The sequence below is a fragment of the Schistocerca cancellata genome, chromosome 2 (assembly GCF_023864275.1).
Source record: "Schistocerca cancellata isolate TAMUIC-IGC-003103 chromosome 2, iqSchCanc2.1, whole genome shotgun sequence".
Classification (NCBI taxonomy): domain Eukaryota; kingdom Metazoa; phylum Arthropoda; class Insecta; order Orthoptera; family Acrididae; genus Schistocerca; species Schistocerca cancellata.
This window is the reverse complement of record NC_064627.1, coordinates 211,794,106-211,818,113: the sequence shown is the minus strand read 5'-3', so window position 1 is coordinate 211,818,113 and position 24,008 is coordinate 211,794,106. Positions and strand designations below refer to the sequence as shown.

Below are 24,008 nucleotides of genomic sequence, written 5' to 3'. Positions count from 1 at the left end.
ACAGCTATTGATATAATTGCTACAAAAGTCTCTTCAACTTGAAGCAGATGAATTCCAAGCCTCTGCCTCATGAAATATGTGGTTCAAGTTCTGCTCTGGCACACATTTGTAACAAGTTTCAACTGCACTTAACATTGTGATATTTCCAATTTTCATTTAATGTAATTGTGCAATCTTCCCTTGCAAAATATGTGTATCCGTGTGTATTACAATAAATGTTAAGTGAAATAATTTCCTGTTATGTAAACTGAAGGAGGTGGGGCGAGAAAGGAAGCAAAGGGTAGGGATTGCTTATATCATCTACATCAGGACTTCATGTGCTATCAACAGTAGTGGGTGGAAGTGTGTGCCGGACCAGGATTCAAGTCCAGGATCTCCTGCTTGCTAATCAGTTGCGTTAACCACTGCTCCACCCAGACAAAGAGTTTATTCCAACTGCACAGACTATCTTGGCAGTCCTCTCGGCTGACCCACATTCCCACCAAGCATGACCTATCTGCAAACCCTGTCCATGTCCTTCATGCTCACTACTTAGAGATTCCCATAGGAGGTCGGATGTAATTGTGCAACCGCACTGAATGTGGTGGATCCATTGCTCATTGAGGCGAATCTGTGTTTGATTGATGAGGAGTCAAATGCAGTACCTTGCCTGTTGCAAGCAGTGCTGTTATTTTATTAGCTATCCAGCGTCCATCAGTGTGAATGCATGTGAAAAGTAAAAATCTTTTTTTTTTTTTTACAATTGTGAACATTTCCTTGTCAGGAATCAAACTCCAGACAACAAACAAATACTTAAACCCCACGTCTGATTCCTTTATTCTCAGGGAGAACTTGGATTTGAACCCCAGTCAAGGATAATATTAATGTGCCAGTTGTACTTCATGCCATGTACGCTGAACAGCAGAATGAAAAATAAATTTCCTAACACAGTATATTATCTACACAATGGTGCATCAGAATGTCATGTACACACAATTTCAGAGAAAAAAATTCATCAACACTGTATGAGTAATTTATTTTCCTCACTAGAAGGATGTGCAAAACATTCTCATCTTACCCAAAAGATAGAATGAATGCAACAAAAATAGTATGATCTTTCAGAAACATATAATTCTTTACCCATATTGACTGTAAAGTTCCAAGGACATATGTCTAGTTACTGGTTTACGGTCATGATGTGAACAACCATCTACATCTACATATGTACTTCTTCAAGTTACCATATGGTGCGTGGTGGAGGGTACCCTGTATCACTACCAGTCATTTCCTTTTCTGTCCCACTCAAAGTAGAGTCCTAATTTCTCTAATCTTACATTCATGGATCTAATGCAAAATGGATGTTGTCGGCTCCTTGACAAGAACTTTGCCATCCCTCCAGTGATTCCTATTTGTGTTCCTGAAGCATCTCCATCATGCTTACGTGTTGTTCAAACCTACTGATAACACATCAAGCAGTCCACCTCTGAATGGTTTCAATGCCTTCCTGTAGTCCAAACTGGTGTGAATCCCAGACACTCGAACAGTACTCAACAATGGGTCGCCCTAGTATCCTATATTCAATGTTCTTTACAAATGACCTACACCTTCCTTAAATTCTCCCAATAAGCTGAAGTTGAGCATTTGCCTTACCTACTACAGTTTGTACTTATTCATTCCATTTCATATTTCTTTGCAATGTTACTCGTAGATATTTAATCGCTATGACTTTTTCAAGTAGCACACTATTAATTCCGTATTCAAAGGTAATGGGTTTGTTTTTCCCCATCCACATTAACTTATTTAGAGCTAGCTGCCATTCAACACACCAACTAGAAATTTTGTCTAAGTCATCTCGTATCCTCCTTCAGTCACTCAACTACGACACCTTCCCATAAAACATAGCATCATTAGCAAACAGTTACAGACTGCTGCTTACTCTGACCACCAACTCATTTATGTACATAGAAAGTAACAGTTATCCTACTCCTACACACTTCCCTGGAGCACTCTTGATGATACCCTTGTCTCTGATGAACACTTACCATCAACGACAACATACTGATTTCTGTTACTTAAGAGGCCGTCGAGCCACTCACATACCTGGGAACCTATTCATATGCTTGCACCTTTGTTAACAATCGGCAGTGTGACATGGTATCAAATGCTTCACAGAAATGTAAGAATATGGAATCCACATGTCGCACTACATCCATGGTTCACAGGATCTCATGTGAGAAAAAGGCAAGCTGAGTTTTACATGAGTGATGATACTTGCTAAAACTATGCTCATTTGTGGACAGAAGCTTTTCGCTCTCAAGGAAATTTATTATATTGAAACTGAGAGCATTTTCAAGACTACTGCAGCAATCAGATGTTAAAGATATTGGTCTGTAATTTTGTGTGTCTGTTCTTTTATCCTCCTCATATTTACATATTCTTTTATCCTCCTCCTGCAACTTTTTCCATTCCCTTGGGAATTTCCACTGGACGAGTAATTCGTGATGAATGCAAACTCATTTAGGGGTCAGTGCTGTAGAGTAACGTGTGTAGAACTGAATTGGGATTACATCAGGACCTGGTGACATATTTGCTTTCAGTTGTTCCTCCACATCAGTGATGCTTATTAGTATGTCCTCCATGTAAGACCCTGTGCAATGGTCAACTGATGGTATGTTTGTATGATTCTACTCGTATGTTTGTATGATTCTCCTGCATAAACATTTTCTTAAGTGCGAAATTTAAAACTTCAGCTTTACATTTTGCTGTCCTCTACTGCCACATAAGAATAGTCAACGAGTGACTGGGTAGAAGCCTTAGACCCACGTAGCAATTTTACATTCGATCAGAATTTTCTTGTGTTGTTGCCAAGATCTGTTGCTAAGTTATGAAAGTGATAGTTGTTGAAATCTTTGTGCATCAATCTTTGTACAGACGTACAAAGTTCTATTAACTTTTTCGTGTCGTCATTTGTGCATTCTTTTTTGAACCAAGAGTACAACATCTTTTGCTTCCTTATCATTTTTTGAATTTTGTTGTTGAACCACGGTGAGACTTTTCTTTCCTTAATCCACTTACCTTCCCCCCATGAACCATGGACCTTGCCGCTGGTGGGGAGGCTTGCATGCCTCAGCGATACAGATGGCCATACCGTAGGTGCAACCACAACGGAGAGGTATCTGTTGAGAGGCCAGACAAACGTGTGGTTCCTGAAGAGGGACAGCAGCCTTTTCAGTAGTTGCAGGGGCAACAGTCTGGATGATTGACTGATCTGGCCTTGCAACAATAACCAAAACGGTCTTGCTGTGCTGGTACTGCGAACGGCTGAAAGCAAGGGGAAACTACAGCTGTAATTTTTCCCGAGGGCATGCAGCTTTACTGTATGGTTAAATGATGATGGTGTCCTCTTGGGTAAAATATTCCGGAGGTAAAATAGTCCCCCATTCGGATCTCTGGGCGGGGACTTCTCAAGAGGACATCATTATCAGGAGAAAGAAAACTGGTGTTCTACGGATCGGAGCGTGGAATGTCAGATCCCTTAATCAGGAAGGTAGGTTAGAAAATTTTAAAAGGGAAATGGATAGGTTAAAGTTAGATATAGTGGGAATTAGTGACGTTTGGTGGCAGGAGGAACAAGACTTTTGGTCAGGTGAATACAGGGTTATAAATACAAAATCAAATAGGGGTAATGCAGGAGTAGGTTTAATAATTAATAAAAAAATAGGAGTGCGGGTAAGCTACTACAAACAGCATAGTGAACGCATTATTGTGGCCAAGATAGACATGAAGCCCACGCCTAACACAGTAGTACAAGTTTATATGCCAACTAGCTCTGCAGATGATGAAGAAATTGATGAAATGTATGATGAGATAAAAGAAATTATTCAGATAGTGAAGGGAGACGAAAATTTAATAGTCATGGGTGACTGGAATTTGGTGTAGGAAAAGGGAGAGAAGGAAACATAGTAGATGAATATGGATTGGGGGTAAGAAATGAAAGAGGAAGCTGTCTGTTAGAATTTTGCACAGAGCATAACTTAATCATAGCTAACACTTGGTTCAAGAATCTTAAAACAAGGTTGTATACATGGAAGAAGCCCAGAGAAACTAAAAGGTATCAGGTAGATTATATAATGGTAAGACAGAGATTTAGGAACCAGGTTTTAAATTGTAAGACGTTTCCAGGGGCAGGTGTGGACTCTGACCACAATCTATTGGTTATGAAATGCAGATTAAAAGTGAAGAAACTGCAAAAAGGTGGGAATTTAAGGAGATGGGACCTGGATAAACTGACTAAACCAGAGGTTGTGCAGAGTTTCAGGAGAGCTTAAGGGAACAATTGACAGCAGTGGGGGAAAGAAGTACAGTAGAAGAAGAATGGCTAGCTCTGAGGGATGAAGTAGTGAAGGCAGCAGAGGATCAAGTAGGTAAAAAGACGAGGGATAGTAGAAATCCTTGGGTAACAGAAGAAATATTGAATTTAATTGATGAAAGGAGGAAACATAAAAACGCAGTAAATAAAGCAGGTAAAAAGGAATACAAACGTCTCAAAAATGAGATCGACAGGAAGTGCAAAATGGCTAAGCAGGGATGGCTAGAGGACCAATGTAAGGATGTAGGGGCTTATCTCACTAGGGGTAAGATAGATACTGCCTACAGGAAAATTAAAGAAACCTTTGAAGAAAAGAGAACCACTTGTATGAATATCAAGAGTTCAGATGGAAACCCAGTCCTAACCAAAGAAGGGAAAGCAGAAAGGTGGAAGGAGTATATAGAGGGTCTATACAAGGGTGATGTACTTGAGGACAATATTATAGAAATGGAAGAGAATGTAGATGAAGATGAAATGGGAGATACGATACTGCGTCAAGAGTTTGACAGAGCACTGAAAGACCTGAGCCGAAACAAGGCCCTGGGAGTAGACAACATTCCATTAGAACTACTGACGGCCTTGGGAGAGCCAGTCCTGACAAAACTCTACCATCTGGTGAGCAAGATGTATGAGACAGGTGAAGTACCCTCAGACTTCAAGAAGAATATAATAATTCCAATCCCAAAGAAAGCAGGTGTTGACAGATGTGAAAATTACCGAACTATCAGTTTAATAAGTCATGGCTGCAAAATACTAACACGAATTCTTTATGGATGAATGGAAAAACTGATAGAAACCGACCTCGGGGAAGATAAGTTTGGATTCCATAGAAATATTGGAACACGTGAGGCAATACTGACCTTACGACTTATCTTAGAAGGAAGATTAAGGAAAGGCAAACCTACGTTTCTAGCATTTGTGGACTTATAGAAAGCTTTTGACAATGTTGACTGGAATACTCTCTTTCAAATTCTAAAGGTGGCAGGGGTAAAATACAGGGAGCGAAAGGTTATTTACAATTTGTAAATTGGCAGTTATAAGAGTCGAGGGGCATGAAAGGGAAGCAGTGGTTGGGAAGGGAGTGAGACAGGGTTGTAGCCTCTCCCCAAAGTTATTCAATCTGTATATTGAGCAAGCAGTAAAGGAAATAAAAGAAAAATTCAGAGTAGTTATTAAATCCATGGAGAAGAAATAAAAACTTTGAGGTTTGCCGATGACATTGTAATTCTGTCAGAGACAGCAAAGGACTTGGAAGAGCAGTTGAACAGAATGGACAGTGTCTTGAAAGGAGGATATAAGTTGAAAATAAACAAAAGCAAAACGAGGATAATGGAATGTAGTCAAATTAAGTCGGGTGATGCTGAGGGAATTAGATTAGGAAATGAGACACTTAAAGTAGTAAAGGAGTTTTGCTATTTGGGGAGCAAAATAACTGATGATGGTCGAAGTAGAGAAGATATAAAATGTAGACTGGCAGTGGCAAGGTAAGCGTTTCTGAAGAAGAGAAATTTGTTAACATCGAGTATAGATTTAAGTGTCAGGAAGTCATTTCTGAAAGTATTTGTATGGAGTGTAGCCATGTATGGAAGTGAAACATGGACAATAAATAGTTTGGACAGGAAGAGAATAGAAGCTTTCGAAATGTGGTGCTACAGAAGAATGCTGAAGATTAGATGGGTAGATCACATAACTAATGAGGAGGTATTGAATAGGATTGGGGAGAGGAGGAATTTGTGGCACAACTTGACCAGAAGAAGGGACCGGTTGGTAGGACATGTTCTGAGGCATCAAGGGATCACAAATTTAGCCTTGGAGGGCAGCGTGGAGGGTAAAAATCATAGAGGGAGACCAAGAGATGAATACACTAAGCAGATTCAGAAGGTTGTAGGTTGCAGTAGGTACTGGGAGATGAAGAAACTTGCACAGGATAGGGTAGCATGGAGAGCTGCATCAAACCAGTCTCAGGACTGAAGACCACAACAACAACAATCCACTTACTTGGTGTGTAGTTTTCCATATTTACAATCTGTTTAAACTTTGCTCATAATCCTCTATGTCCATAATACTGGAACTAAATGCTGTCAATTGATTGTCTCAGTGGGATGCTAACAACGGTATATCTGCTCTTTTTAGTGAATTACACTTCTAGCCTTCTTCATTGATTTACTAACTTCAGTAACCAACATGATGGTCACTGTTCCCTATCTCTGTACTGATGGTGTCGATTAGATCAGACCTGTTTGTAGCAACAAGGTCTAAAACTTTTCCATTTTGTGTGGGCTGTAGAACTGTGCAAGACAGTTTTCAGAAAACGTGTTGAAAATAACTTCGCAAGACTGCTTGTATGTGCTCCTGCAATGAATTCATATGCATCCCAGTCTATGCTTGCTACGTTAAAGTCCCTTCCAATTAATACTGCATGATCTTAGTATATCTGCGCCACTAGCTATAGACTTTCTGAAATGATGACAGCAGAATTGAATAGCCAGTAAAACATTAAACAACTAACTTGATTTTACCTAGACCTATTATATGCAACCAGATAACTTTTGTCAGGCTTCTACTGCCATCTGATACACACCTTATGAATATGATAGAGAAATGAGATTCAATGTTAAAGGATCTCATCCTTAGTGTTTGACTGTTGCTACCTGGGCCATTGAATTTAAATGATGTTGTTCACCTATTTAAGATGATGATTGCTAAAGGTGTACAAAGACATAAAAATATACGTACAACTGATGAGAGCAGAGTAAGAATTCACAATTATTGTTAATTGAAGGTGCTTAAACTTGCTGACATTACAAAGAAGTTTTGGGTGTTACTAAGCTTTCAGCTGGTTGGATGTTGCAATTTTGTAAACATCAACACGTAAAAGCAATACTGCTCAAGAATTGTTAAACATGTTTAAGTACTGTTGTAGTGACTTTCTCAAGAGTTGCAGAAAAATAATTAAAAAATGGATCTATCATAGCATGTCAGAGACAGAGCAGCAATTAAAACTAGGTGATTAAAAGTTCACCAAAGAAATCAACGTTTGGTTATACCTATTGGAAAAATAATGGTTATAATTTTCTGTGATCCCCCTCCCCCACTAACCATGGACAGTGCCGTTGGTGGGGAGGTTTGCATGCCTCAGCAATACAGATAGCTGTATCATAGGTGCAACCACAATGCAAGGGTATCTGTTGAGAGGCTAGACAAACACGTGGTTCCTGAAGTGAGGCAGCAGCCTTTTCTGTAGTTGCAGGGGCAACGGTCTGGATGATTGATTGATATGGCCTTGTAACATCAACCAAAACAGCCTTGCTGTGCTTATACTGCAAACGGCTGAAAGCGAGGGGAAATTACAGCTGTAATTTTCCTGAGGGCAATCAGATTTATTGTATGGTTAAGTGATGATGGGTAAAATATTCTGGAGGTAAAATAGTCCCCCATTTGGATGTCAGGGCGGGGACTACTCAGGAGGATGTCGTTATCAGGAGAAAGAAAATGCCTTCTACATATCGGAGCATGGAATGTCAGATCCCTTAATCGGACAGGTAGGTTAGAAAATTTAAAAAGGGTAATGGATAAGTTAAAGCTAGATATAGTGGGAATTAGTGAAGTTCGGTGGCAGGAGGAACAGGACTTCTGGTCAGGTGAATACAGGGCTATAAATACATAATCAAATGCTGGTAATGCAGGAGTGGGTTTAATAATGAATAAAAAATAGGAACGTGGATATTTTACTATGAACAGCATAGTGAATGCATTATTGTAGCTAAGATAGACGCAAAATCCATGCCTAACACAGTAGTACAAATGTATATGCCCACTAGCACTGCACATGATGAAGATATTGAAAAAATGTACGATGTGATAAAAGAAATTATTCAGGTAGTTAAGAGAGATGAAAATTTAGTAGTCATGGTTGACTCAAATGCGATTGCAGGGAAAGGAAGAGAAGGAAAAGTAATAAGCGAATATGGACAGTGGGTAAGCTGCCTGGTAGAAATTTGCACAGAGCATAACTTGATCATAGCTAACACTTGGTTTAAGAATCATGAAAGAAGGTTGTATACATAGAAAAGGCCTGGAGACACTGGAAGGTTTCAGATAGATTATATAATGGTAAGACAGAGATTTAGGAACCAGGTCTTAAATTGTAAACATTTCCAGGGGCAGATGTGGACTCTGGCCACAATTTATTGGTTGTGAACTGTAGATTGAAACTGAATAAACTGCAAAAAGGTAGGAATTTAAGGAGATGAGACCTGGATAAAGTGAAAGAACGAGAGGTTATGGAGAGTTTCAGAGAGACTATTAGGAAATGATTGACTATAACAGGGAAAAGAAATACTGTAGAAGATGAATTGGTAGCTTTGAGAGATGAAATAGTGAAGGCAGCACAGGATCAAGCAGGTAAAAAGAAGGGGGATAGTAGAAACCCCTTGGGTAACAGAAGAGATATTGAATTTAATTGATGAAAGGAGAAAATTTAAACATGCAGTACATGAAGGAGACAGAAATGAATACAAATGTCTCAAAAATGAGATCGACAGAAAGTGAAAAATGGCTAAGCAGGGATGGCTAGAGACAAATGTAAGGATGTAGAAGCGTGTATCACTAGGGGTAAGACAGATACTGGCAACAGGAAAATTAAAGAGAATTTGGAGCAAAGAGAACCACCTGTATGAATACCAAGAGCTCAGTTGGAAAACCCATCCTAAGCAAAGCAGGGAAAGCAGAAAGGTAGAAGGAGTATATAGAGGGTCTATACAAGGGCAATGTACTTGAGGGCAATATTACAGAAATGGAAGAGGACGTAGATGAATATGGAATGGGAAATATGATACTGTGTGAAGAATTTGACAGAGCACTAAAAGACCTAATTCAAAACAAGACCCTGGGTGTAGGGAACATTCCAGTGGAACTACTGATAGGCTTGGGAGAGCCAGTCATGACAAAACTCTTCCATCTGGTGAACAAGATGTATGAGACAGGTGAAATACCCTCAGACTTCAAGAAGAATGTAATAATTCCAATCCCAAAGAAAGCCGAAGTTGACAGATGTAAAAATTACCGAACTGTCTATTTAATAAGTCATAGTCACAAAATACTAACACAAATTCTCTACAGGGAAGTAAAAAAACTGGTAGAAGCTGATCTTGGGGAACATCAGTTTGGATTCCATAGAAATGCTGTAGCATGTGAGGCAATACTGACCCTACGACTAAAATATAGTTTAAGGAAAGCAAACCTATGTTTCTAGCACTTGTAGACTTAGAGACAGCTTTCAACAGTGTTGACTGGAATACTCTCTTTCAGATTCTGGAGGTGACAGGGGTCAAATACAGGGAGCAAAAGGCTATTTACAATTTTAAAAAAACCAGATGGCAGTTGTAAGAGTCAAGGGGCATGAAAGGGAAGCAGTGGTTGAGAAGGGAGTGCGACAGGGTTGTATTATATTCTCGATGTTATTCAAACTGTATATTGAGCAAGCAGTAAAGGAAACAAAAGCAAAATTTGGAGTAGGAATTAAAATCCATGGAGAAGAAATAAAAACTTTGAGGTTTGCCAATGACATTGTAATTCTGTCAGGCAGAGCAAAGGACCTGGAAGAGCAATTGAACAGAATGGACAATGTCTTGAAAGGAGGATATAAGATGAACGTCAACAAAATCAAAACGAGAATAATGGAATGTAGTCAAATTAAATCAGGTGATGCTGAGGGTATTAGATTAGGGAATGAGACACTTAAAGTGGTAAATGAGTTTCGTTATTTGTGGAGCAAAGTAAGTGATGATGGTCAGAGTAGAGAGGATATAAAATGTAGACTAGCTAAGGCAAGGAAAATGTTTCTGACAGAAAATTTTGTTAACATCGATTAGAGATTTAAGTGTCAGGATATCTTTTCTGAACGTATGTGTATGGAGTGTAGCCATGTATGGAAGTGAAACATGGACGATAACAGTTTAGACAAGAAGGGAATAGAAGCTTTCGAAATGTGGTGCTACAGAAGAATGCTGAAGATTAGATGGGTAGATCGCATAACTAATGAGGAGGTACAGAGTAGAATTGGGGAGAAGAGGAATTTGTGGTACGACTTGACAAGAAGAAGAGATTGGTTGCTAGGACACTTTCTGAGGCATCGAGGAATCACGAATTTAGTACTGGAGAGAAGTGTGGAGGATAAAAGTCATATAGGGAGACCAAGAGACAAACACGCTAAGCAGATTCAGTTGGATGCAAGTTTCAGTAATTATTCAGAGATGAAGAGGCTTGCACAGGATAGAGTAGCATGGAGAGCTGCATCGAACCAATCTTTGGACTGAAGACTGCAACAACAACAACAACAAGCATACTTATGGTCTAATGCTCATAGTCCATGTCCACAAGGTTGCTTCACAGTTTTATCCTCATCTCCTGCAGATAATGAAAGTTATTGTATAGATAAAAATGGCTACTTACTATGCAGAAGACAATTGTCTTCCATCATGATAATGTGGCCTCATGTCATTCCTGCTAAAGTGCATGAGCTTTATTCTTAAGAACAATTATGTATGCCATATTCAATGGATTTGTGTTCCAGTTATCATTTTTCATCCTTAAACCCAGTTAAGTGGACAGAGACTTGCAGCATGTGATGAAACAGACAGACACTTTACATTGTGGTATAAATATTATTTTCCTGATAGTTTAAAAACTTTGTAAGTCATTGAATAACACACATTACCTACTTATGTCTTTAATCATTTCATTACTTACCTTCCCACTTTGAATGCTTTGTTTGTACCTTAAGATGTGGTCTGTCCTTACATCTTTTCATTTTGATTTATTTAAGAAAATATAGTAATTTTATGTAAGTTGGTCTGAAACTACTGGTAGAGGTATGCGACCATTATTATTAATATGATTGACTGGATTTTAGAAAAGCTGAATAGTCACAAACAAATAGATTCTTGAACGTATGAGTAAGGAAAACAATGTCGAAGTTATTTTTGATATGAAATGGTATGTATTGATTCTGACACTTAGTTCAATTTTGCGCACCCTTGTTAACATTTGGAGTTTAAAATAATGTGTAACTAATTATTTGGTACTTTATTTACACCACAGAATCTGATGATGGGCAGAGCCGGAAACATGTCATTTGGAATAAATGCACCAAGGAACGTCTACTACCTGTTTGTTTGCAGCTACTTGGCTTTTTTAAAATCCAGTCAATTATATTAACACAGTAATTTATCCTAACTTCTTGTGTTTTATCTGACTTGTATCTTCATAACAGTTACAAGAAACGGTTATTGATGCAAGTGTAATCATATATCATGAAGATTAACCTACTCTTGTGTTTGTGTTAATCATGTATTTTCATTGATTCCACAGCTTGTTCATCTTTCCTCATGCTGGCCCTGACATCAAGTATCTGCTAGGTTTCATCCGAACTCAGCTGAGTACATCTGTCACAGTGGGGCTCGTATTTGGTCCTAAGGTACAGTATATGAATAGCTCTTCCACTTATCACTCATTTAAATAACAATTATCCTTGTGAGAATGAAATTTAGGATATGGTGTTAATAATGCCTGAGGCAGCAGAGCCACATCTGCATACCAATTAGTAAAACAGGAAAAAAACTGATAGATAAGAAAGTGGGCATTTGATTAACAATAAAAATAAGAAAAAACCCTGTAAACTTTCGTTATTAACATTTAGAAAGGTAATACTTTTGACAATCTGGATTAATGCCAGTAAAATTGCTAAGAGTGTCAGAATTATCCCTTACGGTTTGACAGTTTAACACTTTGAGCTCCAGTCACTTAGAAAAATTTAGGACCAGGAAACAAGCCATTTATACTATTATTTAAATTGTTAGTTGTAGATTTGTGGGTGACATATCTTGTAGGATAATACACGTGAAAGAAAAACCAAAATTCAAGCTTCATCTTCATTTGATTTCTATGACAGACTTCAAATTTTACAATAATGATGACAAAAAGAATAAACATCCTTCAAAAAGGGTGAGGTGAGTTCTTGAGCAATTTCACACATAACTGACATTTTTATGTAAAAGTCTGAAGTATTCTGGCCCGCAGAGAGGTACATTGCTTTCATTACAATAGCAATTTGTCCCTTCCCGCTTAATTTTCCAGAAGATTGTTTCGTCTTCTCCAAACAAATCTAGCAAACCTATATTGGATGGTGCATTGTCACCAGATTCATCTGTAAGAAAGATGATATGAAGATAAATAAAACAGAATGAAATTGTAATTATGGCAGCAGCATCTGCAGCAACAATATTAGTGACAAAAAATATGTCAGACCACAGCTTATCCGAATAGAAGTCTTCTTCAGTCTATTCCCACTGAGATATTTCTCCCTCCAAACCAGAACCACTCAGTTCATCATCTAGAACTTCTGAAATGTCTTGCTCATTGAGAAAATGTCTCATATTTGTAGTAGAATTACAGCAAACAGCAAAACGTAGTGAATACACGCACAAATCTCATGACAAAGCAAGCACACAATAGTTCAGTCAGCCATAATAACATATCTTTTGTTTGCTACTGCTTCTTTCAAAGTAACTTCAGAAACTAAAAACATAGGGCAGCACCTGTCAGTTGACAAGTAGTGAGATGTTCATACAGTGGTCTCATAAGAAACCAGTCCATTTTTCGAGTGGCCGGTGGCTCATGCTTTGTTGTACATTGTGGCTGAGATATACTCATATGTGGTCCTTTGTAGCCCAAGTTGTTAACAGGCTTAGTCAACAAAGTGTTAAATGTTGGATTTGGTCTGTTACATTTACATTCACTAATATCATTGACTTCCTCTTCATCACTAGAAACACCTTGTACACCATCCATTATTTTGTCCTCAGTATTTGATTACAAAACTTCATCTTTATCCAGCCACCGTCAAATGTCCTCCATGGTTATAGCTCCAAATGAACCCTGGAAATCTGAATCATCTATTCCTTCAAGAATAAATTCCATTTATCTTTTGGAAAAAAATTACTCTTTTATTAGCTCCATTAGCCGTGTCAGTAACTGAGATGCTACATAATACTTTTGAGTGCCATCAGTTTTGCAAATTTCCCAGTTGCAAGTGATTTTAAACAGTGTGAATCAACAGCATTAGCACACTAAAGATCAGTGATTCTTTCTAACTCAGTTACAGGTGTTGACTTGTCTGTGTATTATCAGGAGTGAATTTCCTAAGCAAGCCAGTTTCATCTGTGTTGTAGAACATTGCCAAAGAGAGATTTCTCTCTTCTAAACTAGTCTTTAATTCTTTAGAAAATGGTTGAACACTTGCAACATCTGCACTTAAACATTTTCAACACACTTGTCTGTTAGAGATATTGTGCCGATTATAGAATCAAAACAGCCTTCCAGTACTACACACTTACAATAATTCTGACAGTGTGTTCTTGTTTGTACATAATTTAGACAGCATTGTCAGTGGTAGTCAGTTTTGGTCCAACTGATTGATTTTATTCTTGACTTGTTTGTCTTGTTTTAGCACCAAGTCCAAAGATTTATTATTGTTTTTCCTGATTGATTTTATTCTTGACTTGTTTGTCTTGTTTTAGCACCAAGTCCAAAGATTTATTATTGTTTTTCTTAACATCATAAAATATCAAATTACCAGTGCTAAACTGTCAGAAGAATATGGACAGAAGTACTGGCATGGATTTTATCAAGCCTCACTTGTTTTACCTTCTTCATTTAATGCTTTGCATTTACTCCTAACACTCATCCTGTTTACTGTGTGTGCTGTACAGCAGTTTAAAAGTCTTTTAATTGATCACAGAGACGAAATTTAGCACAATGTATCTTGTGGGTTTCAGCATCAAACTGAATGAACGTCAACTTCTAGCGTTAAAAGGTTTTTTTTTTTGTTGTCTTGGCTTTTCATATTTAACCAAATATAACATTGATGTTGATAATTCATGGCAATGTTTGCCGACAAGATAAAGAATGCAACCTTTTAACACTAGATTGCGTACTCACGGCAGTTCTCCTTGGCCGTTTCTTGGTACGACTTGGAAAAAGAGAAAAATTAATGAATGATCGACGATGCGTCGGTTCTCGGTTGTGTTTAGGAGACGTACGGATTGATTGCGTGAAAATAGTTTCTCAAATGACCTCTTAACCCGGATTGCTTTCACGCAATCAGACTCTTCAATGAAATTACCTAAGGGACCTATTTGAATAATAAAAAAATTGGAAATGAATGCAAAACAGTGAAATTTTGTAAGAAAAGTTGTCAGATCGGAAATTGAACACGTTAATGGTCTCCCAAATACAATCGAGACACCGCGATAAAGAGCGAACCTGTAACAAAGTTCATTTAAACATAAACATTATTTGTGGTTGATTTAAAGAAAAGAATAAGCATAGATTTTCTGTATAGTGAAGCTTCAATATGTTCGTAAAGAACAAAGGCGTTAAACTATAAACATTAACAAATTTACAATGTATACAAAACTTACATTTTTATGTTTTTCTCGTACATGGAGCAGTCCAACAATCGCTGCTTCTGTATGTGTGATATTTTATAAAAATTAAATGTCCTGGCGTGCGCGTAAATATTTTTTATCGTCACAAAGTTTATAAAAGCGTTTTTGTTTTCTTGGTGATAACGTGGTTTTTCACACCAAAAGAAATATAACTTGTAGCGGTGCTACACAACACGTCTTAACAAGTCGGCAACCAAACATCAAAGGTAATGAAGTACATGTTAACATATCGGCGACCAGAAGTACAGCTAACTATAAAGACTCTTAGAGTTTTCCTAACAAATGATAAATTGTTCTTTCTTCTGTTTCGCAGCTTCTTGCTATCAAGCGCTGCGGCAATGATTTTAAATATCTGCGCCCAGCGAGTCATAGTATTTAAAAGTACCTTTTAAACGCTGGCCGCGCGTCTTTGTATAGGCGCACATTATAAACAGATTTTGTTTCTTTACTCTCGCGTTGTCATGCTTAGTATCATTACAAACTGCAGCTCGATGGCTATCCTTTTCTCATATGCAAAATGTCTGAAATCCAATAATATCACATTGCTTCCCGCGTGAGGAGCGATGACTCCGTCAGGATCATCGCGACTCACGCGTAGTCGTGATATTATTGCTTTCGTGAAACAAGTTAGTATTACTTGCAAAAATTCTTTACAATAGATTTTACACGCTACATCAGGCAAAGTGGTTAACATACAGAGTATCAGGTAAGTATATTCGTACGACTGAAATTGATAGTAATTTGTCCATAGGGTAACTACATGACAATTGAACGGTGCCCTTTCTAATGTATTGTACAAGGATAACAAATGTTCATTTCTCGGTAAAAGATAATGAAATTAAGATAAAGATACACATACATCGATACATTATACATGGCATAATAAATATTAAAAAAATAACAAAGAAATAAATTACTTGACTTCGCAGGAAGTCTGGGTGCTGTGTGCACTCGTGGAAAAAATATGTTACAAAAGATTGACATTCTTGTTTTACAATGGCATATTACAGGAATATTTTTGTCGTTGTTTCGTCGAAGATTTCTTGCAGTAAATACGTAGCACTTTACTTATTTGTGGCTTTTATGACCTGCAAAAAAAATGTTTCACTACACTTGGGTAGGTATGAGTTGCACTGAGAGTGGTAGAACTTCGGGTATAAATGATAGCACTGCACTTGAGTGGGGAAATTGATTACACTTTCACAGTGGAGGAAAAGTAGGGCATCACTTTCACTGTGGAAGTTGGAGTGGTCGGGGTGTGATGTTGCGTTGGAAATACGTCGTGGGTCAGGAACTGGAAGACTGGTTCTGCAACATGTTGAGCCGTATGGTGGCGGTCTCTATTTCACTTGACACTTGTCCGTGCTTCCATTTATGTTTTCGTACATGAAAAATACAGAAAAAAAAATCTGTATTAGAATGTGCTTACTTACTAATAACTTAGTCTAAAAGAAAATTGGGTTAGGTAAGGATAACAATTGTTTATGTACATAAGGTCTCATTCTCTTAGGAATGCTTAGTTCTCATATTTATCTATTTTTCTGATTTTATTTGGTTCGACACGTTTTCGTCATTACTCGGCCTGGTCAGTAAATTCGGTAGCTATTGTCAAAATCGAGCTTAAGACTCTTCCGATTAGTGTCTTTATAATTTCACAAGGTACATGAGTGCTTAATTCATTGCTTTATCATATTTTATTTTGAATGCATTTGAAACACATTTGGCATCCGCGCTCGTTGTGCAAGGAAAAATGATTGTTGAGCGCTCAGCGTACACAGTGTTACGTCCGTTGGTCACAATCACGTGATAATAACTTGACAGTTCCACAACGCTAGCAGCAGTATTCTGCGAGAAGCAGAGCGTTAGGTGTCTACTAGCCGTGGTGTGAGTTTATACACAGTTTTTCATCGACTCTGGATTACGGAAGCAGCCAGATGCGGCGACTCCCGCAGCTGTTTCGAAGAATGTGTCCGTGGAAAGGCGTACAGTATCGTTTGTGGTAAGTACAACACTTATTCACTTTCACTCTTCGGCTTTCTACATCGCGGTTTCGTGGTACAAGTACTTATAACATTACTTCACACGCGGTATTTCACACGTGCCCTTGGAGTTATCACCTTTTCAGTTCACACGTTATTGTTAATTCGTGTTCACATTTATTTGGTCGTCATGTTAAGGTTCACACGCACCACTTTTATACGTGTCCATTAATTACTTGTCTATAGTCGGTTCACACGCAGCAGCATATACGTGTCCATTTATTACTGACTGCATTATTACTACAAAGTACAGTTAACATTTAGTATACATATCATGTCTAAAAATTATTTACAAAGAAATGTTTAGTCTCTGTGACTACAAGGCCTGACGAAAAGCGTGTCTCTTGTTCGTAGTTTGTGCTTCCAAGGCACTTTAGGTTTACACTTTGTTCGAAATCTTGTTATTCTTTTCTTTTTACAATAGTTACTCTTTTCGCAAGTTCAGCTCTTTTATTTTCTCTCTATTACGTCGTTAGTTTGAAGACATAGTCAATGTGGCTTCGTTTACGTGATGAACAGTTCGTGTTCAAACTACCATTAGGGTAATTGGGAAGCTTGGTGTTCCCTGTCGTGCAATTGCACATAACAAATCTTAATTGAACTCGCAATTTGCGAAGAATAAGCATAGCCCGTCGACAACCAATGTGTCACGACTATCCATTCGAATAGCCTGTATGTACCAATCATGCAACCAGCCCGTAAAATTCACTTCTCTACTGGATAAGGTAGGATGGTAAGGATACTGGTTAGAGGAAAACACAAAAGACTTTTATGGAGTGAAGAAATTTGAAGATACAGTGTTAATGACGTATGATATGATGAGCTTAACATAAATTATTATCACCTTAGTTTTTCATGACAAATAGTATAATTAAATCGATACAGTAGTTTCAGTGTCGTCTGATCCAGCTCTCTAAACAATTTTCTATGCATATCTAAAATTACTTAAACCATGCATTAGCAGTGAACTGTGTCTGTTAACTATCTTCTGTTCCATGTATCGTAAAATTGTTTTTTTTTTTTTTTTTTTATCGTCGTAGCTCGAGGACCTGAAATAGATATTTCTAGTACTAAACTAATTTATTTGTAAATGATCTTTGTATTTCAGCTGCACTGTGTCGTATAATTGTTATGAGAGTATACGGTTTCCTCCGTATTATAATAAAATAATTGAGTTGCGCACTTCTTTCCTACTACCTGGATCGGTATTGACTTACTTGATTCTTATGTGCTAAGATGCTGCTTTTTGCCTGCTGCTTTTCATAGGTGGTCTCAAAAAATTTGTTGTCACACACTCCTTATGCATAACATAACATTTACCTCATTAGAGTAAGCGACATTAATAATTTTTTTTTAACCTACGAGCAATCATTTTGGTCTGAATGATCATTTTAATTTATTTCATTCAAGAGGAGAGAGCTTTGCTATACTTAAAACTAGTGATAGCAGGTGGCACTTAGCACGTCCCTACTATAATATATGTCAGCTCTTTCGGCTGCGGCCGTTCATGGCTCAATTAACTTAAAACTAACTTACATCTAAGGCAAATCTTGCTCTCCTACAATAAATGTGTTTTACTTAAGGTGCTCATATAAATTACTTATCTTGTTGTGGCAGGTCGACAGGGTGTTAGTCCTGTGCATTACTCTTACATACGTTGGTACTTCACACATAGTATGACAACTTATAGTGTGTGTGTGTGTATATTTTCTTTTAGCAGCTTAACTTAACAGATATTTTCAATGGTTGACTCGGTATTTCTTCAAGTCTGCGTGATGAAACAATCCTTTTATTCGTCCAGATACAGGGTCAGCTAATAGATAGCAACCAATGTGCGGCTTTCTTAAGATAATATATGGTCCTTCATACAAGTGCTGCCACTTGCGATTCTTATAATGAATCAAAGATGGTTTGAAGTGGGTCTTTAATAGCACTCGTTCATTTATACGATACGATAAGACTTTGCTAATGTGTTTGTCATGCGCCATTTTTCTTAGGTTGGCGTGAGTGGTTAAAGATAAGAGAGCTTATTGGTTCCGCAGCTTCCCCGTGGAGGCCTAAAGGAGCTGCTAATGGTTTTCCGACTGGGGTGGAGCTGAAATGTCAGTTATTTTTATTTGACTAGTATTTTGCGACCTACCAGGTCGAAAATTTGCGTTCGTATCCCATACGACTTGTGCATCTGTTGATTGCGTGTTATTTGACATCGCATCTGGTGCTTGGTTCGCCTGTGTGTAAACAATAGTCGGATTTCCTTGGTTATTATAACCGGCGGTGTCAGGAAAAGCATCCGACGAATTGTCCTGACTATTGTTCCTGAACTGTTGGTTGGGTTGGTGAGAAAATGTCGCATTTTTCGGCTGTGAAAAATTTATTTGCTGAGAGGGAGTGAAGTGACTCGGCTGACTGTACTGTGGTGGATTGTTATAATTGTTCCATTTCTTTCCCTTGTGACGATTTCCATTATTCGTCTTGTTGTTCTGGTACTGGTAATTACCGTTATGATTTATCGGTGAATTACCGTATTGTTGCTGTGTGTTTTGATAAATCGGATTGTATCTATTCTGGTGCGGATATTTGTTATATTGTTTTCCATTACGGCGGTTAAAACTGTTATGATTGCCGTAAGGCTGAGCGTTTGGTTGTCCCGTGTTATGTTGGTATGACATTCCATTGACGCAATTTGTTATGTGCTGCTGCGGAGCGGGCGGTCCATTATTATAATTATTCCGCGCGCTCGCACGCACATCCTCATAGATCATATCCAAATTGTCAAGAACAGAAAGAAAGGCTTCTAGGTCTTCTTCACTCACATTAACTAGTTTTTCTCTTATTGACACAGGAAGTTTTGACTTTAAGATCATAATTACATCTTTGGTTGAAATGGGCGTGTCCCAATACTGAATTTTACGTAGATATTTTTCAAAATAACGTCTCAAACCTCCTCCTTTGGTGTTGAAAGGTTCGGCGTTGTAAACCTCTTTTCGGAGTCTTTGTTGTATACCTGAACTCCAGAATTTATTCAAAAAATGCTTTTCAAAATCTGCATAGGTGTGACATTTGTTTATTATTTCTGTACCCCAAATTGATCCTTCACCGTGTACATAGCCTAAGATGAACTGTATCCGCTGCCTGTCGTTCCATGATTCTGGAAAAGCACCTGTGAATGATTTTAGAAATACTATGGGATGTATATTTCGTTTTTCAGGTATAAATGGCTGAAAAACTCGGTGTTTTAGCACACTCTCGTCTCGCATTAGTTCAACGAATGTTAGTTGATCGGCATGACTACGTGACGTAGAAGTTTCGCAACGCGTATTATTTACTGTTGGTGAGAATTGTACCTGACACTCGCGATATTGACGATTATCGTGTTCTGGCGGTAGCGAATACTCACTTTGATTGTCACCTTGCAATTCCGTAACTTGTCGTTTTAGTTGATCTATATCATTGCTTAGCTGACGTTTCCATTCCGGAAGATCGTGGCTAAATGCTCGTCTGATTTCACCTAATTCACTGGTTAAAGTGTCACCAGAAGTACCGGGAGCGGTTAAGATTTCTGCTGTAGCAGATTTAACCGTACCCTTTAGTTCAGCGTGTACCTTGCTGACAATGTACTGTTCTTTGGATTGCATCCACTCTTCAAATTCCCTATTAAGTGTATTGCTTATACCGGTGTTGACATCTGCGATCTTTTTGTCAATATTGACATCGGATATTTGCTGAGCAAGGTCTTCGACTCGCTCGTCAACGTGGTTGACACTTTCTGTCAATTGGCTTACTCTCTTTGAAACATCACTGTAATGTTTCAAAGAGTCACTCGCAGTTGATTTACACACATCTATTTGGGCCTGCATATCTATGAACTTGCTACCAATATTGTTCTCGGCGGATTCCACCATCGAAAGAACACTATCAATTTTTGCGCGTACGGTTGCGTTTAGCTCGCTTGCGTAAGCAGTGGTAATGGCTTTAATTTTTTCCTCCATGGTGTCATTCGATTTTTTGATTTGTGCTTGGATGTCGGTAATAACAGAATTTATATTGTTCATTCGCACTTGAGTGTCCTCTACCCTTGATTCTAAACTGTTGAACCTGCTGTCACTTTGGTTTGCTAACTGACTGATTTGCGTTTCAATATTGTCACTTTGGTTTGTCAACTGACTGATTTGCGTTTCAATATTGTCACTTTGGTTTGTTAACTGACTGATTTGCGTTTCAATATTGTCACTTTGGTTTCTTAACTGTGCCATGTTTGCTTCAAAACTGGTTTTCATATCAGCAAACAATTTTAGTATATCTGACAGCGAGCATTCATGTGACTGCGACGCGGTCTGTGGCGCCGACAGCTCACGTGTCGCTTCGTCGTCTGTTGTTCCCTCACTACGAGATTCAGGTTTGTTTACACCCGCGCGCGGTCTAAGTTGCCTTGGTTGCTCATCAGCCATCGTAAATTTAAAGTAGTTACACTGCACGAGCTAGAAAAGATAATTTTTTTTTTAAATTATGATTTTCACTTGTCAGGTGCGCCAAGGATTTCGCGTCCTGATTTCACAGATATTGCTTGCGCGTTATAAACAATTGAAACTCTGACACACGAAAATGCCAATATGGCAACGAGAGAGATAAAATAAATGAAAAACACTTATAGAGCACTGAAACTGGCGGCCATTGTGATTTACTAAAATGCACAACAATGGAAATTCTTGCTAACTATTTCTAACTATTGTGAGCGAAATGATGTGATAGAGGCGGATATAATAGCAAAAGGAAACAGAAATTTGGAAATTAAATTGCTTGAGGAAAAGGAAAAAAGCGTAGAGAGTGAATGTCACGAGCCGACTGAATGCTCGGTACGCAAAGCTTCAAACGGAATGAAAAATCGTACTCACATTAGTTGTCTTGCGCGCTGCTATTTATTGCTGTTGTGGATTCTTACTGCGATTTTCTGCATATACGTCCTTTTTTATCACTGTTTTAGGCTTCCAATTTTCTCCAGATGGTAGCATGAAAATAAAAAGAACAAATTAGTTTTTTAGTCGAGTCCCTGTTCGGGCGCCACATCTAGCGTTAAAAGTTTTTTTTTTTTTTGTTGTCTTGGCTTTTCATATTTAACCAAATATAACATTGATGTTGATAATTCATGGCAATGTTTGCCGACAAGATAAAGAATGCAACCTTTTAACACTAGATTGCGTACTCACGGCAGTTCTCCTTGGCCGTTTCTTGGTACGACTTGGAAAAAGAGAAAAATTAATGAATGATCGACGATGCGTCGGTTCTCGGTTGTGTTTAGGAGACGTACGGATTGATTGCGTGAAAATAGTTTCTCAAATGACCTCTTAACCCGGATTGCTTTCACGCAATCAGACTCTTCAATGAAATTACCTAAGGGACCTATTTGAATAATAAAAAAATTGGAAATGAATGCAAAACAGTGAAATTTTGTAAGAAAAGTTGTCAGATCGGAAATTGAACACGTTAATGGTCTCCCAAATACAATCGAGACACCGCGATAAAGAGCGAACCTGTAACAAAGTTCATTTAAACATAAACATTATTTGTGGTTGATTTAAAGAAAAGAATAAGCATAGATTTTCTGTATAGTGAAGCTTCAATATGTTCGTAAAGAACAAAGGCGTTAAACTATAAACATTAACAAATTTACAATGTATACAAAACTTACATTTTTATGTTTTTCTCGTACATGGAGCAGTCCAACAATCGCTGCTTCTGTATGTGTGATATTTTATAAAAATTAAATGTCCTGGCGTGCGCGTAAATATTTTTTATCGTCACAAAGTTTATAAAAGCGTTTTTGTTTTCTTGGTGATAACGTGGTTTTTCACACCAAAAGAAATATAACTTGTAGCGGTGCTACACAACACGTCTTAACAAGTCGGCAACCAAACATCAAAGGTAATGAAGTACATGTTAACATATCGGCGACCAGAAGTACAGCTAACTATAAAGACTCTAGAGTTTTCCTAACAAATGATAAATTGTTCTTTCTTCTGTTTCGCAGCTTCTTGCTATCAAGCGCTGCGGCAATGATTTTAAATATCTGCGCCCAGCGAGTCATAGTATTTAAAAGTACCTTTTAAACGCTGGCCGCGCGTCTTTGTATAGGCGCACATTATAAACAGATTTTGTTTCTTTACTCTCGCGTTGTCATGCTTAGTATCATTACAAACTGCAGCTCGATGGCTATCCTTTTCTCATATGCAAAATGTCTGAAATCCAATAATATCACAAACTTCTTTGCATGCTTACGACCAACACTGATACATACCGTATTCATTATCAACCATTGATGAAGTGATTGGAAAGGGAAGAGGATGTGTTCAACATTTTGTAATAAATGGGCTTGGAGCAAACATTTCTAGTATACTAAGACAGCTTTTCACTTTGTGATAAGCAACCAGTCTGAATTATTGTGAATTTCACATCAGCAAAGTTCAGTTTAGTGAGGGCTTATTGTACTGCAACATTTAATCTGAAACCTATGTATGTTAATGCTAGTACTGTACACCTCTCGGGTGACACTCAAAGTGTACACTGGTTGCAGTGACCCACCATTACTTTATGCAAATAAGATGAATATTCACAATATTTTATGAGACCAACACACAGTAGTGATATAGAAGAAAATAAATTTAATTTAAATAAATTACAATGAAACTCATTAATGGTATAGGTATGTTTTCTTATCCAAAACCGACCATTAGTATTTTCACACCTGTGGCACATTTTAGAATGCACATACACTGGATGCATCCGACCGTTACTCTTTCCGCACCTGTAGCACATCTTAGAATGCACAGACACTGGATGAGGCATCATGTGCAATTTTTCTGTACATTCAGATGAGTAATAAACTGAATGGCAGCATCATGTGGATAAGTGAACCAAAAAGCTCATTGTATTGACATGCAGACAGTATTTGTAGTATATTTTCACTCATTTCTGTACTTTGTCATTATCATCTGGGACATTGCACCCTAGGTGAAAAAAGTATTTATTCTACAGAATGGTACAATAAAAATATTGTGCACAGCTGATAACCGAATGTCGTGCAGAAACCTTTTGGGGGTCGAGGAATTCTTACATTTA

General features: G+C 37.9%; 1 protein-coding gene across 1 annotated transcript in view; it reads left to right on the top strand.

Moving 5' to 3' along the window:
* The window catches only part of LOC126161541 (probable G-protein coupled receptor CG31760), a 439,386-nt gene that overhangs the window by 389,435 nt on the left and 25,943 nt on the right, over positions 1-24,008 (top strand). The window contains exon 11 of the mRNA XM_049917466.1: positions 11,720-11,825. Coding sequence (XP_049773423.1) covers positions 11,720-11,825 — 106 coding nt within the window. The remainder of the gene's footprint in view (positions 1-11,719; positions 11,826-24,008) is intronic.